The 17,521-nt window shown below is 40.6% G+C and overlaps 1 protein-coding gene across 8 annotated transcripts in view; it reads right to left on the bottom strand.

The window, feature by feature from the left end:
• Positions 1 to 16,442, bottom strand: part of MSI2 (musashi RNA binding protein 2) — a 594,728-nt gene extending 578,286 nt beyond the window's left edge. For 2 of the 8 annotated variants that reach the window (XM_083379765.1, XM_083379766.1), the window contains exons 1-5: positions 16,228 to 16,437; positions 15,648 to 15,688; positions 14,975 to 15,056; positions 14,215 to 14,299; positions 10,118 to 10,159 (exon numbers count right to left, since the gene is read on the bottom strand). In XM_083379765.1, the coding sequence (XP_083235891.1) occupies positions 10,118 to 10,159; positions 14,215 to 14,299; positions 14,975 to 15,056; positions 15,648 to 15,688; positions 16,228 to 16,289 (312 nt within the window). In that variant the 5' untranslated portion in view covers positions 16,290 to 16,437. Of the gene's footprint in view, positions 1 to 10,117; positions 10,160 to 14,214; positions 14,300 to 14,974; positions 15,057 to 15,647; positions 15,689 to 16,227 lie in introns of all 8 variants that reach the window. The other 6 variants (XM_083379763.1, XM_083379764.1, XM_083379767.1 and 3 more) reach the window with 6 other exon arrangements.
• Positions 16,443 to 17,521: the final 1,079 nt, after the last annotated feature.

Below are 17,521 nucleotides of genomic sequence, written 5' to 3'. Positions count from 1 at the left end.
ACAACAAAAGGCATGGAGTACCAAATTCCATGAGTTTCAAAGCAGTTGAGTACCAAAGTACCACTGTACTTAGATCTGTTATACTTTTACACACTATAGGATTCTACTGAATTTGCAGATAAGCCTTCTCCTGTGAGGGAGGATGACCCACAAATCCTAAGAAACAGAAGGCAATATACATTATTTTTGCAGAGTGTTACCTAGAAGTAAATACTCAAGTCTAGCAGTTTGTGTGTCTTTTTGCTGGCTTACTCTTTTGCACAAGGAAACAAAACCAAATAATTAAAACTAATGCAGTGGTAAATAACTCCAAGATCAGTTATCCGAACAGAAAATTTGGAGGAACTGTAGATAGCAATTTCCTTGAGTCATTCTTTAAGATGTTCTTGAACTTTACATCTGCTCAGAAAGGCCACAAGCAAGTGAACAGAACTGCAGTCCAACAATATCCTCAAGAGCAAGAGGTAAAAAAAAGAAAATAACTTACACAACAACACATATGTATACCTGCCTTTTATGTCCTGATCAGCGTATACTTGAAGACATCATGGCAGCATCACAGAACGCAATTAATGGTGCTAGTTTCTGAGCAAAATCTGTTTAACTTATTTTATATTTTAAATTTTATGTCACTTAGCATGTCTTATTTTAACTGTGATGCTTGTGACACAAATAAACAAACTTACACAACAGGGAAAATCCTTTTAAAGATGCATTTTTCCTATTGGTTTAGAAATCTTTTTTTTTTCAAATGGAAAAAAGCAACCAAATTAGCTCCTCTAATCTACACATCTATCATCATGGGAAGCAGGAAGATTATTTTCATCAATTCACCAGAGCAACCATTTTCCCAAACATCACAACTGTGTAATTTCCCACTCCTAATCCCACTTCAATTAAACAAAAGCATTTATAAATGATGGCTAAGAATGGACAGGTGCGGATCCATGATCGTTTAACCAACCACCTGTTAAATTTTAGCCTCTCATTAGCCTGTAACTAATATATTTGTGCAGCCAGTGGAAGAGAGGGTTTGCATGAACCTCTGGTGGAGTTTCATTGCTCTGAGGCAAAGCTCCTGCTTTGCATGGAGAGAAGCCCAATTTTAATTCTAAATGCTTTTCTGAGATTCTAGCAAAACCAGCGAGAGCCTGAACAGATTTCACCACCACGATAGCCAGCCAACTCTATGATTGGTGTACAAAAGGTGTTCCCTCTACTCTTTCTCAACTTTAGCAACTTGAAGATGGGTAGACTTCAACTCCCAGAATTCCAAAACCAGCACTGCTTGCTGGGGAATTCTGGGAGTTGAAGTCCACCCATCTTCAAGTTGCCAAGATTGAGAAACACTGCTTTTGCCTTTTATTTGACCAGGGACATTTTAATTATTATTGTATTGTACAGTTTTTATTCGGTTCTTAATTGCTGGAGGTCCTCAGAGATTGTGGAAATATTCACATTTAATAAATAAATAAATGCACTATAATTGGGTTGGGATTACAGCTCCCAGATGTCTCCTATCTGGAGGGCCTATGGTTAAGAAAAGTCCGATCATTTTAGTTTGATCAGTAAGGCAGACCATCCTACTCCTCAAGTCTTACACCTCCCCAAAGCTATGTTCTGATCTCCTGTCAACATTTTTGTCAGGCCCATTTTGAGGCACCCTCGCAGGGGAACACACAGCTCAACCACAACCAACTTACAATTTTGACAAAGAAGTCAACAACACTACCTTTGGAGTGTCATCTGAGCAAATATGAGATGTATGTCCTCCTATTATACAATGTTATCTCCAGGAAGTTTGCCAAATCCCAAATAAACAAATGTTTATATATAAGTGGTCCTCAACTTACAGCAGTTCATCTAGTGACTATTCAAAGTTACAACATCCCTGAAAAAGTGACATGACCGTTTTTCACACTTACGACTATTGCAGCATCCCCATGGTCACATGATCAATTTTCAGATACTTGCAATAACTCATTCTTATGATGGTCACAGGGTCCCGGGGTCATGTGATCACTTTTTGCGATCCTCTAAAAAGCAAAGTCAATGGGGAAGCTAGATTTATTTAACAAACGTGTTACTAATTTAACAAATGCAGTGATTCACTTAAAAGTATGGTGTGAAAGGCCATAAAATGGAGCTAAATTCACTTAACAACTGTCTCATTTACCAACAGAAATTTTGGGCTCAGTAGTGGTCGTAAATTGAGAACTACCTGTAATATATATACACAAAGATCCACTTGACTAACCCAGCCATTGTATTCTATTCTCAGACTGTACTAAGCCATGATTAGGTTACCTTTGCTTGACCTGCTGGATTCACATTGAACTAAATTTTAAACATTGGTTCACAAACAAAAATAGCTGAGTTCGCAATCTATGCATCCTACGTAGGACAACAACGTAGTCAGCCATTTGCAATTTTACATAAAAAGTAGCCAAATTTGGATGCAATAATAGAAAAAAATATTTCTAGTTAATAATGAATAAGAATCCAATGACTACAGGTAGTCCTCGACTTACAACAGTTCATTTAGTGACCATTCAAAGTTACAGCGGCAATGAAAAAAGTGACCTACAACCATTTTCACACTTAAGACTGTTGCAGCATTCTCACAGTAACATGGGGATAAAAATTCAGATGCTTGGCAACTGACTCAGATTTATGACGGTTGCAATGTCCCGGGTTCACGTTTTGCAACCTTCTGAGAAGCAAAGTCAATGAGGGAAGTTGGATCACTTAATATCCATGTGATTCACTTAACAATTCCAGCAATTCACTTAACAACTGTGATAAAAAAAAAGGTTGCAAAATTGAACGCAACTCCTTAGTAACTCCCTTGCTTAAACAAGGACATTCTGGTCCCGATTGTGGTCATAAATCGAGGACTACCTGTATGCCCAAGCAGCTATACACAAATGTAGCTTATGCACCTATAGAATGCAATAAATAAGTAAAGTTAGGAAAATATGTTCCTAGTGACTAAAACCACTTGGACCTCTACATTCCTTCATAGGAAACCTGACTTATCCTTGACAAGCAAACTAACCACAGGACCTATCTTTTAAATCTGTGGTACACAAAGAGTTCCCTTGGTGAAATTTTCATATTATCTGAGTTGTTTCACGGAGTATAACAGCGTTTCCCAACCTTTAGGAACTTGAAGATGCATGGACTTCAATTCCCAGAATTCCCCAGCCAGCTATGCTGGCTGGGGAATTCTGGGAGTTGAAGTCCACGCATCTTCAAGTTCCTAAGGTTGGGAAACACTGGAGTATAATTCCCATGTATCAGAGAGTTAGAAATAAAATCAACTCACTGAGTAACATCAGGCCAGTTAACAACTCGCCCCTACCTAGTTCACAGAGTTACTGGCCAAGTCCTTCAGTTCTGCTTGAACTCTAAGAGAAATGATAGATACAATAAGACAACAAACAAATACTTTTTGCCAGTCTCATCTTGCCAGCGGGCGACCAAGTTTTCCAACAGAATAACCAGCTCATTCTTTTCCCCAGAGCATTCAGGAATCTATTGGATTCCATACATTTTCAGGGATAAATCAACCTCAACCCGGAGGGAGAACATTCAGTGCTGAATTGTTTAATCCTTGACCATGACAAAGGGATTAGCTGTGTTCCTCCAATCTTCAGATCATTGTTTTCCTGCCCAGAAGGAAAGGACAATGTGTGGTCTGATAAATGGAACATCCTCATGGTTATCACATCAAGACTGTGAAATCCCAAGACAACAGCCGCCAGGGCAGGGTGGAGGTAATTGAAGCACCCATAATTCACTGCTGCTCCCCAAGGCATCTAGTCAGCGGTACATCAAGGTGGTAACATGCCTAGCCTATCCTGATTTATTTATTTAGAAAATTCATATGGCTGCCTACTCACTTTCAGCGACTCTGGATGGCTTGCAAAAAATAGAAATCCAATAGGCAACCATATACAATATACAACCCCTCCCCCCAAATCACCCTGGCAACAGCAATCGGTTAAATAAGTCACTTGATGGGCTCCATCCCACTCTGGGTTGCCCAGGCCATTTAGCAAAACCAGGTCTTCAGGCCCTTGTGAATGAGTATCAAAGTGGGGTCCAGTCTAATCTCTATGGAGATGATGTTCCAAAGGGAGGGAGCCATCACCGAGAAGGCCCTGCTTTTGGGCTCCCACCAGATGTACCTGCTTAAGAGAGGGGACCCTCAGTGTCCCCTGCCTTCTCACTCTGGTGGGTCGCATGGATGTAACCAGGCAAAGACAGTCGTTCAGATAACCTGGTCCCAAGCCATGTAGGGTTTTATCAGTGACGACAAACACCTTGAATTCTACCCGGAAGCAAATTGGCAGCCAATGCAGCTCCTGCATGAGAGGTAACACATGTGCACACCTGAGCCTGCACAAAATCATGTGGGCTGCTGCATTTTGAACCAATTGGAGCTTCCGGATATTTTTCAAGGGCAGCCCCATGTAGAGCACGTTGCAATTGTCAAAATGGGAGGTAGCTAGGGCATGAGTGACTGTGAGCAAGGATTGCTAGTCCAGGAAAAGACAAAATTGGTGCACAGTAACTTATCACCTAACACAACACCTCAAATCTGGCTGCAGATCATGAAATTCCTTGGGAAATATGATAGGTTCCCCGCCCTAAACAGAGATACATACGGTAGATAAAATCAACTATGAGATCAACAACCAGATCACCATCCTCAGCCACAGTTAAATCAGATCTTAGTTTGAACTGCCTTGTACTAAATTAGACCTCTAAGCTTCAGGGCACCATGGCTGAATTAGCTAAGTTCTTTTAGAGAAGGACTTTGCTGCTTTTTTGCCTCCAAATTCAAAAGGTCACATGTACCTACCCACATGTTCAGGTCATTATAAATCACACTACAAAGGTAGGCAAGAAACTTAAATCTTGAACAAATCCATACAGAGGAAGACAAAAAGTATCCTGGTGCTTGGCTTTTAAAATGCTTTTAAAGATTAAACCCAGAAAACCACCAAAGATAGTCCAAAATTCACTTTATGAGATCAGATCTGAGCCCCAATTAAAACACCTGAATTGTATACATGGGCAAGCAAATTATTTTCATGAAATAATTTGCAAGGCTATACTGACCTCTGAACTGCTCCCCACTGATCTGTAAGTTATAGCCATACCATCTAAGGCAGGGGTCCCCAACTCCCGGTCCATGGACCGGCACCGGGCCACGGCATGCCAGAAACCGGTCCACGCAAACAAACAAAGCCCCATCCGCAGGATGCAGGGAGTACATGAAACCATGACCCCTCCGGTCCATAGAAAAACCTCTGTCCAGAGAACCAGCGTCTGGCACCCAAAATTTGGGGGGAGGGGGGGCACTGATCCAAAGAAAGCAAGTTTTCATGGCATCCTTATCCTGCTGATAAATGATAAACTGCAGAGAAAATTTACCACACTGTGCTTTGGTCATTTAAAAATGCTTAGGCAAAGATAGGGAGGTAATAACCCTCAAACCAGTAAATATCTCCACTGCTCATTTTGTATCACCAACAATTATACTGCAAATATGCACAACCTTGCGTTAAAGATCACTATCATCCCAAAAGAGGAGAGCTAAGGTTGCAAATCTTTGGGGGTCAAGGCCTACAGAGTTTGCTCACACCTGCAGCCCTATTTCACCAACGATAACATTTCCGTAAATCCAATCATCCACCGATTCAGCTGAACTTTTGCATTCCAAAAGCAAACACGGACTATTTAAACTAGGATAAATTAACTTTTCAGAGCCAAAGCTTTCTTTAGGCGACTGATCTTAAAAGCCTGGGTGCATTTATTCATAGTTAGGAAAAATTGCGGCAATAAATCTCAAGTCCATTCGGCCCTCGTTAAGGGAAATTCATTTGCCTTCAGAATCTTTTTACATATCATTTTCATAACAAATGCTTATTAAAACACAAACTTTGCTAAAGCAGAACAGACCAGACAGAGAAACTTTCAAAACGTAAGTGCAGGATAAAAATATGGCTTTTCTATGTAAGAAACGCAAGGTTGAATACACAAAACCCGACGTATATTTTAATATTTTCATTGCGGCTTTGAGATATTAATGCGAGTCGGGAGGTAAGCACAAAAGTGGGGGGAAACTATACAAGGAGGATTTAGATCACACATTAACGAAACTCCAGATCTTGGGCTCAAACTCTAAAATGACAGTTTGTACTAAGTAGATAGAAATCATCGAGCAAAAAAAATTGAAGGAGTTACATTAGAAACACTGCAAGTGCTTTTCGAAATGACATGTTTCCAACAAAGACAAAGAAGGGATAAAACCACCAAAGTAAGATGCTTTCATAAAAGATATATTTTGGCAGCGCTGAGTTTTATATTTTATATTTTATATTTAAATCAAACTGTGTCAGATTTTTCGTAACGTCCAAAAGCTGCACACTTTTCTCTCCCATTACGTTCAATATATTTTATCTCTGTGCTACCTACTTTATCACTGGAGAGAGGGGAAAATTCAGTAAATGGTATTTTTATTAAAAATAGTCTCTAAAATTCAAAGAGTTGGATTAGATATGACTGCTTTGACAAGCCCGGAAGATAATCTGGAAAAAAACAACTATTCAGACATCAAGCATTATATATTCTCTTGAACTTCTATTAAGGAATAAAATGTTTCAATATAGTTTACACACTTAATCAATGGGTGTAATGCAGAAATGCCTAATCTTTTCCATGCTTGCAGCTTTCAAGCAACTTTTCCTATCCAATCAGGAGGATCCTTACAACTTTTTGCCATTTTCATTTCATTTTGTCCTGCTTGTACCTCTTGTCTAACTTCACAAAACCTGTAAAAACCAATGTCACTTGGAATGAATCAGCAGCACCCTGAAGCACTGGTGTACCTTAAAGCTTTTCAAACACATTAATTCAATTTATGCCAAACCACAGTTATGGACTTAATAGAATGATATAATCCCTTCTCCCATAAACAGAAAAAAGGGATAGAGTAAGACTCCCATCCACTTTGGATTGACACCTTTTCAAAATTAACAAGCCACACACATAGCTTTATTTTAAAGCAGTGATTTTTTCAAACTTGGCAACTTTAAAGTATATGAACTTCAACTCCCAGAATTCCCTAGCCAGTAATGGCTGGCTGGGGAATTCTGGGAGTTGACGTCCACACATCTTAAAGTTGCAAACATTGAAAAACACTGCTGTAAAGATTCCTGACACCACAAAAAGAAGACTAAATTATTATGAAAGTTCAATACAAAAGCAGGTCTTGAGAAATGGATTCCATTGTGCTGGATGTTTTTAACAAAGATCAGACCACCATTTATCTGGGTTGGGTTATTCCATGACTTAGGGAGTTGAACTTTATGGTACATATGGGTTCCATACTTTATTCTTCTGGAAGCATTAACCTTGGCATTTAAATGTTGGTTAGCCAAAAGCTACATTCTTACACACTAAGCCAAAATCTAAGAAACCACATAATGATTTAGTGTGATGTCTTCACTTTTTGTAGTCTTTCCAGTACATGTTTCAAAAATGGTTTGGTTTGATGGATTAATTACATCATCAAATTTTCAAGGTAGGGATACATACTGAATTATTTTGCTGTCACTGAAATAAATTTCACTCTGTTTATTAGCCTATGCCTATATTCCCCTAGTTTATTTTGCAGAATGGCTGAGGGAGAAGACTCTTTATCTAAAACACTGTTATTGAAGTTTCATTATTATTAATTCTAAAGAAAGTAGAACTATTCCGTTGCACTTCTATGGCTGACATTACTATAGTTTAGGGACGTAAATTTGCCATTTTAACAGATGTTTTACCCATTTTAGTGAGGGTGACAGCATTTACTGCAAAGGATCTACTTGGGAAAAAAAACCCAGATTTTTTTTTTTAATTCAAAAAATGCATCGACATGAGTCACTATTTTCTCTAGGAGCTGTGTAGTTTGACATGTGCACATTAACTATAATCTCTTACAGCAATATAACCAAGGTAAGGAACTGGATTTCAATATTTGGAATTCTCTGCAGTCTTATTATTAATGCTTTCTCTGCTGGAGACCAGTTGGATCCACTGCTGTTATCTACATGGCACCACTTTAAGATGTCATTCTCTGCCCTGGCATTTCAGAGGGCTGCGTAGCATGTTTGTATACTGTTTTAATGCTTAAATTGTTTTAATGTGGCGTTACCTTTGGGTTTATTGTATTGTAACTCTGCCTAAGATGATAAGCAAGATTTTCTTAGAAAACACTTTGAATACATAAATCATACAAACTTCCCCCTCTCAACAAAAAGTAGAGGAAATGGTAGTATTTTTTCCCCTTTAAAATCCCACATTTAGAGGTGGACGTAAGGCAGCTAATGAGTTCAAAAATCTCTACCTTATTCCTTTCCAGATCAAACTTTTACACCGTTCCAGTTTTTTGAGAAACATTCTGGGGGAGGGGGGAGGTTCCCTTTCTATCCTATTTTGACACTTGGGCAATTTGTGCTTGTACTATTATACTCTTTCCTCTTACCCGACAGGCAAGAAAGCAACCATAAATAACTCCATGGAAAAAAAAAAGTCAGTATGAATTAGCATGGGAACCCTGCAGATTCAAAAGGTCGGCAACGTTTGTGTGGAAAGCTGAGAAGAAGAGGAAAACAAAGTCAAAGAGAACTTCAGCAGCCCTGCAAATGCTTTACTCTGATAAAACGCTCCAAATTCATTCATGGCGGTAGACAGAAATTCTAAGAAAGGAACATTAGGTGCTTGCAGATGTCCTTGAAAAGGGACAGTCCAAATATCTGCCGGTTGCATTCCCTCCCTCCCTCCCTCCCTCCTTCATTATTCCCACTTTCCTTCTGCTCTTCTTCCTAACCCAACAGGACACTGGAAAACTACCCCATGCACACTTCTACGGATCAGTTAGTCTCTGATGATTGCTTCCTCCAGGAAAACAAGATGAGAGAGAGAGAGAGAGAGAGAGAGAGAGAGAGAGAGAGAGAGAGAGAGAGAGAGAGAGAGAAACTAAATGGGTAGTTTTGGCCCAAGCGAACACAGCTAATCAGTCCCAACTGCGAGAAGTCTCCAAACCTGGGGGAGATGCATGGTTAACATTCGTGGTTCCAGAATGTCCGTTTGTATTTTAAAAAGAAACTCATCCCACGGACTGAAAACAGTTGCTCCATGTTAAAATAACATTATGATTTAAGGGAGGGGGGAAAGAGGGGGAACCTAGCAACTACCTAACCCAGACAGATAGCCAACTCTGAAATTTGGCTTTGCAGCCGCCACCCCCACCGCCACCCCCAAATCCGGAGGTAGCCGTTGGACAAAAGCTGTTTTGAATATGACCGAGATGTCCTTGCAAGCAACCCACAGCATAATACAAGGCAGCTCTAAGAGTTTGGGGTGGGTGGGGAGGAGAAAATAGGTCACTCATCCAATCAAATTTAAGACCTTTTGTTTTCAAAGCCCCTTTCTTCCCTGGCTTGTTTTTTTTTTCTCTCAAAAGCTTCGGACCCTCCTCTCCCCAACCAAAAAAACCAGTGAATTAATGAACTAGCCCTATTCTCAAGTTATGCCCAAAGGGGGGGAGGAGAAAAAAAAACAGGAGAAGGGATGAGCAGCCATTTCTCTTTTGCACCAAGAAAAACAAACACGGTTCTTACATTCATCACTCCCCCAAAAAGACAAGAAAGAAAAGCACACGCTCAACTTCAAACCCTTCTAGCTTTGTCAATACACCGCAGCTGCTCAGCGTAGCAATATTCTGTTACTACACTTGGAGGAGAAAACACCCACCACCACTCCGAAAGACTTGTTGTTTTTTAACCAGCCAATGCCAAATGACACAGGACCCATAAGGAGTTGATTAACCCTGGAGTAAATACTTTGTTCACAACTCTCTGGCGTTTCTCACCAACCTTAAGATACACAAGGCATGTCATGTCAACCTTTAAGGAAGGGGGGGGGGGGAAAGAAACACCCTTCTGTTCCATCCCCCCCACCCCACTTTCATCTTGCTTCCCCCATTCTGCTCTAACCAGCAACTAATGCAACTCACAGCATGCCTTAGAATTCATTATTGATTATTCTTTCTTACCTTAGGTTGAGCTCTTCGGGGAAATGCAACTTTGGGGTCAATCTGTGGGGTGGGGGGTGGGGGGAGAAATGGAAAGCAAGATCATTTGCATATATTTTCTGTAGAAAGGCAAAAAAAAAAGTACAACTGAAAGATTGCACTGAATCATTAATCCTTCAATTTCTCAGGTATAAGATTTCTTGCAGAGTAACTAGCGGGAAAAGTCACTAGTAACACAGAGAACAGGAAAGAAAACAGTATGTTCAGTGACTTAACTGTTGGAAATTTGTAAAGTCTCCTTCCTCTTTCCTTCTTCAAACTAGTGCTAATTAGATCGTCGAATCCTGAATGTCGGACACAATCTGCCTTATTATACGTATTTAAAAATATGAATATGACATTTTGGGGAGAGGATTATTCAGTCCATTTGTGTTTATTTTCTTATCTACTGTTAAGGCCGCAGTTTAAGAGACACGCATATATAAATAGCAACTGCCTCTTTTAGGGAAGTTTTTTATGGCTGCAAAAAAAAAAAAGTTGAATGATTGGATCTGATTTTGTATTTCATAATTAAGATACAATGGATACATGATTTCAAGAACCTAATACAAAGTTTGCATGTTTAGATTTTTACCAGATGTAAATAGATTTATTTCCTTTTTAAAAAAAAAATCACCTGAGGGTATATTGATTTTTTTTGTTATTTTTTTTAAAATAATAGACTGAGGAAACGTAAGAAGAGAGAAATTTTTATAAAGTCCAATTCAAAGAAACTTAACCAGAGTCCTGTTTTACAGCATTCTAAAGCCACAAATTTATAGCTGCCACATTACAAAAAAAATGACTTGCCAATAATATGTTGAAAAAAGTTAATAAAATTTCAAAGCTACAATCAAAATACTCCTTATCAAAGTGTAAGCTGTACTGTGAATTATAAATTTGTTTCACCTCAAGTTCTCAATCATAATGCTATTTGGCTCCAAATGCTGGCTAAAGTATTTTGAAATGAAAAGTACAAATAATTTTATTAGACTCTCTTGAGTAGCAATTTGGAGAAAGGGAGTAAAAATTAGGTTGAGCAGAAATAGGAATTCTCTCAGCCCTCCATAAATTCTTTAGAATTAACTTTACATGTTAATATTTTAGAGCCGAATTTTATTTTTAATGGTTTCAGCCTCTTCATCAATGAAAAAGGAAGTGCTGTTCTAACTGAACTAAAGGGGAATGTTAAAAGTTCTTTCCGAGCACAATCCTATATATATATATCCCTAGTAATTGAGCAAGTTCATAATAATTTTGTAGTTTCAAAAAAACTAAAAAAAAATAAACTTAACAACCCTTCTGCCAACTGTTAACTGCCAACTTCTAAACTTTTGTTTTCATCTGGAAAAAGAGTCTTAACCAAACTTTTGCTATAAAGAGGGTTTTGTGTTTTTTGTCAAAGTGTCTTTGGCAGGTAGAAGAAAACTTTTGTTACTTGCATAGATGATATATTCCAACAGCTATCATTTCACTCAGAAATCTTAGCCTGCCCATTAGGAAGGCAATTTTGCTTGTAATAAAAGTTTTAGAAAGAAAAACTAGGTACCTGAGAAGTGATTGATTATATATCATCGTAACAGTTCATCAAGCATACACACAAAACTCACAAAACTTTCATCTAGAAAGCTACCCTTTTTCTAGGGAGTAACATCCAGTGGTGGGATTCAGCTGGTTCACACCACTTCGGCAGAACCGGTAGGTATTTTTTTGTTGCCCAGGCCCAGAATGGACTTCCGGAAGCGGAGAACCGGTTGTTCACATATTTGAATCCTACCACTGGTAACATCCATCTACATATATACTCAGCACCAGCTAGAATATTTGGCTACCAGAGAAAGCATAACAGGTGTAGATTTCCCACTGTCCAAAACATTAAAAATGTGCCCAAAGGGGGGCAAATAAACATCATACAGCTGTCATATTAACTCCCCTTAAAGTTTTAGCTGTTACTTTAAAAAGAAAAGAGGGGCAAGTTGAACGCAGCCATTTTCCAGAAATTTACCCAAGGAAGAATGAGTATTATCTAACAGATGGGCACCTTTTCAAAATTGGAAGGCGATCCCCACCTTGCCAGCCTGATGCGACCCCATTCAGCAGCTCTATGCCTGTTGTGCATCTCTGTAAACTATTTAGAGACGACAAGGGAAAAAAGAGGCTACTAAAAATAAAATTAGTTCGGTACAATGCTACTTACTGTATCTGCAAGTCCTCTAGGAAATGCCTAATAATAACACTATTTCTGATACCAATGGCCATTACCTAAACCAAGTCTCTAATGTAACCGTAAACAAGAGCAGGCAACTTCCGTGTCAAGAGCAAACCGAACCGTTTCCTGTGCTCAGCGTTGAAACAGGGTCAAAAGCTAGCAGTACTAAAGGACAAGAAACTATCAGAGCTCTAACAAGGCAAAAAAAAGTATCTTTACGTTGTGGCTGTTGTTTTTAAACAGTGATGAGAGATCCATTTCTGAACAAACCACTCAGAAGCATTCGCTCCCACATCCAAAATCAAAGCAATGCCATTTCATCTAGCAGGCATCACGGTATGATAGGAAGTTTCCTATAAGTATTTCCAAGCTTCCCACTTTCGACTCTCAAAAGTGACCAGGGTAACTAACTTCAGATGCACAAACCAGGGTTTGTTCACATAGCCTGCTAACCTCTCCTGGGCCCCCTTCTTCTCTGATGTCCATTTTATAGCACAGTATAAAGAGGCTTCATCCTTTAGTTTGATCTCTAAGTTCCCCACACATACACTAGTGCACAAAAACAAACAGCCATAAATTATCTTCCAACAATTGTATCTTCTTGGAACAAGAAGTTACCTGCCTGAATTTTTACTAAAACTATTTTAGAACTGATTTCTCAGGATCGCTCCTGAGGCTTTGGAAGCTTTCTCTCCCCCCACCCTGAAATAATTGGGGAATGTTTAAACATGAGTCACCTGTTCAGACAAGCCCAACAGGACACATACCCAAAGTTATTAGAATTTGGACGGAGGACAATTAAGCAAAGCTTCACTTAAGGACACTTTTAGAAAATAATAATCTCATTTATTTTAAAAAGAGATTCATATAAAGCAAGGCTTGGTAACCTTAAGACCATAATTTCTCCATAATTTCTTGGTTTAAAGGATAATTTTACACACTTCCCTGCAAGTCAGTGTTGTAATGATGAAACAATAACCATCCTGAAACTAAATAAAAACAAGCTTCTGCTCACAGTTTAAGAGACAAATTACTTTTTATTGGCATCTCTTTAAGCTACGGAATTAAAGTTGCAACTAATTAAATTGGCCAAATACAAACTTCCTTTCTGATGCTACAGAAGAGTTAGGATATCATGCAGAAATCGAAATATAGTGGCAGGAAGATGGGAGTATCAGACGATTAATCCCTTCTTAAACCAAAAAAGTATTTTTGCAATAGAAAAACTTGGGATATGATTCGAAAGGAATAGAAACGCGTTGCAATTTTCCTTTGAAAGATAGCTCTTTTCACTTGTTGCAATGTCTCAAAATGCCCTTTTCTGTTAGGCTAGGAGGAAAAAAATAACTTCCTCAGAATTCTAGAAAGGAAGGCTAAGGAAAATAATACTCTGACAATCTAAAATTGCCCTGAAGTCCTCTTCTTTCAAAAAAATAAAGAAGCATCTTTCTAATCTCTCAAGAAGCTTCTCTAGTTATTCCCTTCCACTCACACAACTTGGATAGAGTGTATGTTTTTGCAAACTAAATAGTTTTAAGCATCAGTTAGCAGAAGGAAAAATAAATAAATACAATCAAACTGAATTGTCTTGGCCAACTAGTTAATATTTGAGCAAGGATGATTTCTTTTCTTTACAATATATAATGGGAACATGAGCTTCCATATCCTCCAAGGTAGCGTAGCATTTCTTTGCACAATTATTGCAGTATTAATAACCTACCACAATACCCCTTCGAACAGACCCAGCCAAAAGGACACTGTCTCTTTAAATGAGCCTGTCACAGTCATAATATTGCAGGAAATAATGGAGACATTAAACACACACACACACACACACACACACACACCAATATCACATTGTGTAACGTACCGTCTTGGAATCTAATTCATGATGAGCTTGAGCTAATACTTTATCAACACTTGCCGGATCAGCAAATGTAACGAAACCAAACCCCCTGAAATAAGACAAAGAAGAGCTGATGTGGAAAGGGCACAAGAAATACTAAGAAAAGACAATAAATATATTTAAGATGCCCAATAAGACACAACCCAGATTCTCATATTGCTCTGAATCAAACCATCAGCCCTTGTCAGAAAATAGATTAGGGTTGAGGGGGATTATAAAAAAAAAACTTATGCGTGCTTCAAAATCTAACTCGCTTTTCCACCTCTCAGTGCACCCATACAAAATCTTCCCATCTTCAGTTCATGCTTTGTTTAACCCAGAAGTAGAAAGCTGTAGGATTGGCTCTTTTTACTAAAAAAAAAATGTACTTTGGTTAGCCAAACAAACAGTTAGAAGCAAGTTTCTCAAAATGAGACTCTGCAGAACCAACCCTATTTAATTTAACAGGTTTCCACTAGCAGAAAACATAAATTTTCCTCCTCATCTCAACCTCTATCTTTAAGACACAAGAGTTTCAAAGACAGAAAGTCTGTCTTTGAAACTCCTAGTTTCAAAGTTTTTTGGGAAGAAAAGCCAAAGGTTTTTTTAACTGCCTAACGTGCCTTAAAGAACTGCTAACACTTATTCTAAGCACACAGACTGTGCAGCCTTCCATAAAAATCACAGGAAAGGGAGAAAACTTTGATTTTTATTTTTTTTTAAAAAAAGAGGACAAACGGTTTACCTGGAGCGTTTTGTAGTTGGGTCCCGCATGACCATACATTCTCTAATGTCTCCAAATTTGCTAAAATAATCTCTAAGATTATCTGCGGAGCAGAAAAAGAGAGGGCAGAAAGAAAGAAAAAAAATGAGGATGGGAAAGAAAGAGAAAGAGAAGAAAACAGAAGCAAGTGTTTAAAAAACGTTATCTGCATTAAAAAAAAATCAGCCACTAAGAAAGGGAGCTACATTTTCAGAGCAGAAAGGGGGACAAATGGATGACCTGAAATTTTTTTTTTTGGAAATAAAACAACTTTTTCCCTCCTCCCCCCCCCTCCCTTGAGCCTACCACCCCTCAAAAGTGCGCGCACACACAAATTTAAGGTCGAATAGAGGACTTGGAAAGAGAAGTGTTATTTGGAGCACGTAAAGGATCTCACCAGCTTACTCTGGTGCAGGATGAAATACGGTTTCTTTACTTGTGGGAAAGAGTGCTGGGGGGGGGAGGTAAGGAGGGGGGGGGAGGAAGACACCCAATGAAACTGACCTGGGATAACAACAAAGGCTCTATCAAAGGAGGCTGGGCTAGACAGGATCTAGAGGGAGTGGGAGATGGGGCTGCCCCCCACCCAGCGCGCGCGCGCACACACACACACACAACACACACACCGGGTCCCCCACCCCCCCACCCCGCTTACCTGGGGAGGTTTGCCAACTCAGGCCGCCAATAAACATTTTACTGGAAGAAGAAAACAGAACAGAGTTAAGCAGAGATGTCAGATCGGCCATTTTGACGTGTAACTTACAAAAGCTAAAAGGAAGGGAGAGGTGGAAGGGGGGGCGGCCTGGGGGGGGCGAGGGAGCCTGGTTTGGGAGGGTGGGAGAAGAAGAAGAAGAAGAGAAAGAGGAGGAGGGGGGGAGAAGGGGGAGATGGAGGGGGGGAGGGGGGGCGGGCAGACCCAGGCAAACGGACCCAAGGTGAGTGAACTCCGAAAGAGCGAGGGAGCGAACGAGCGACGGGGAGAGGAGAAGAAGGAAAAAGAGCCGGCAAAAAGAAAAAGAAAGAAAGAGAGAGAGAGAAAGAAAGAAAGAAAAAGAAGAAGAAAGAAAGAAAGAAAGAAAGAAGAGCCGCTGCTCGGTTCTCCCTTTCGCCGGCGCCGCGCCGCCTCCTCCCTCTCTCCCTCCCTCCCCTCCGCGCTTCTCCCACCAGTTTTGCCCAAGCGGGCAGGGGTCCCCCGCGCGCCCGCCAAAGTGGCAAGGCCGGAGGAGCCAACTTACCCGGGGTCGTGCTGAGAGTCGCTGGGGCTGCCCGAGATGGCTTGACTCCCATCTGCCTCCATGACTGCGGCCACGAAGGACGACTCGAGCCCGCGGAGAGAGAGAGAGAGAGAGAGAGAGAGAGAGAGAAGGAGGGAGGGAGGGAGAAAGAGAGAGAAACAAGAGACACCCCCCCTTGGTAGGACCCCCCCACCCTCCCCCCGGTTTCGTTTCTCCCCTTCTTTTGGCCCCCTTCCCTCCGATCGCTCCGCTTTCTTCTCTTTCCTTCTTTCTTTCTTTCTTTCTCTCTCTCTCTCTCTCCCTCCCTCCCTCTCTCTCTCTCTCTCTCTTTTTTGTCTGCTACCGGTGAATATTACTGGCTGGTGGGGGGGAGAGAGAGGGAGAGAGAGAGAGAAGCCGGCGAACCAGCCAGATCCTTTCACACGTGGGATCAGCTTAGCTTAGCTCAGCTCGAGCGCCTTCCTTCTCTCCCTCCCCCCTCGCTCCCTTTCGCTCCCAGCCATCGTCGCTCCGCGCAGCCAGCCTCGCTCCCTCCCTCCCTCCCTCCCTCCCTTCTTCCTCCTCCTCCTCCTAACCCCCCCCCCGCCGCCGCCGCCAGAACGCACGTGGGGCGGAGTTCTAGAACGTAGAGTAACCCATTCGGGGGACGTCACAAGCCGCCGAGGCCCCGCCCCCTTCGCCTCCTGTACTCCCGATTGCCTCCGCCTCCCCCCCCCCGCGGGAAGACGGGCAAAGAGATTGAAAGAGAGAGAAAAAAATTCTCCACCTCGTCTTTCTTTGCGCGCGCGCGCGTATACGCGCGCACACACACACACGCGAACGGTTTATATATATATATATATAAATTTTAATATATATATAATATATATATATAAAATTTATATATAAATTTTAAATAAATATATATACTACACACACACACACACACACACATATATATATATATATATATGTGTGTGTGTGTGTGTGTGTGTGTGTGTATGTGTGTGTAGTATATATATTTATTTAAAATTTATATATATATATATATATATAAAACCGCTCTTCTTTGTGTGTGTGTGTATGTGTGTGGTTTGTGTGTGTGTCTGTGGTTTTTGTGTATGTGTGTATATATTTCATTTCACACACACCCCCATTTAATCGTGACCTGGATGCTTCGGCTGATCTCTAGCCATGCGCTGCCGGGCTGCGAAGCCGGGTTGTGCGCAGAAAGAAAGCGAAGGGTTGGGCAGTGCCAGTCCGTCTTTCTTCCCCCACCACCACCACCACTGACCCCATTCCTCCATGGAAACAG

This window comes from Vipera ursinii, assembly GCF_947247035.1.
Source record: "Vipera ursinii genome assembly, chromosome: 1".
Classification (NCBI taxonomy): Eukaryota; Metazoa; Chordata; class Lepidosauria; order Squamata; family Viperidae; genus Vipera; species Vipera ursinii.
This window is presented reverse-complemented; position numbering and strand designations above follow the sequence as displayed.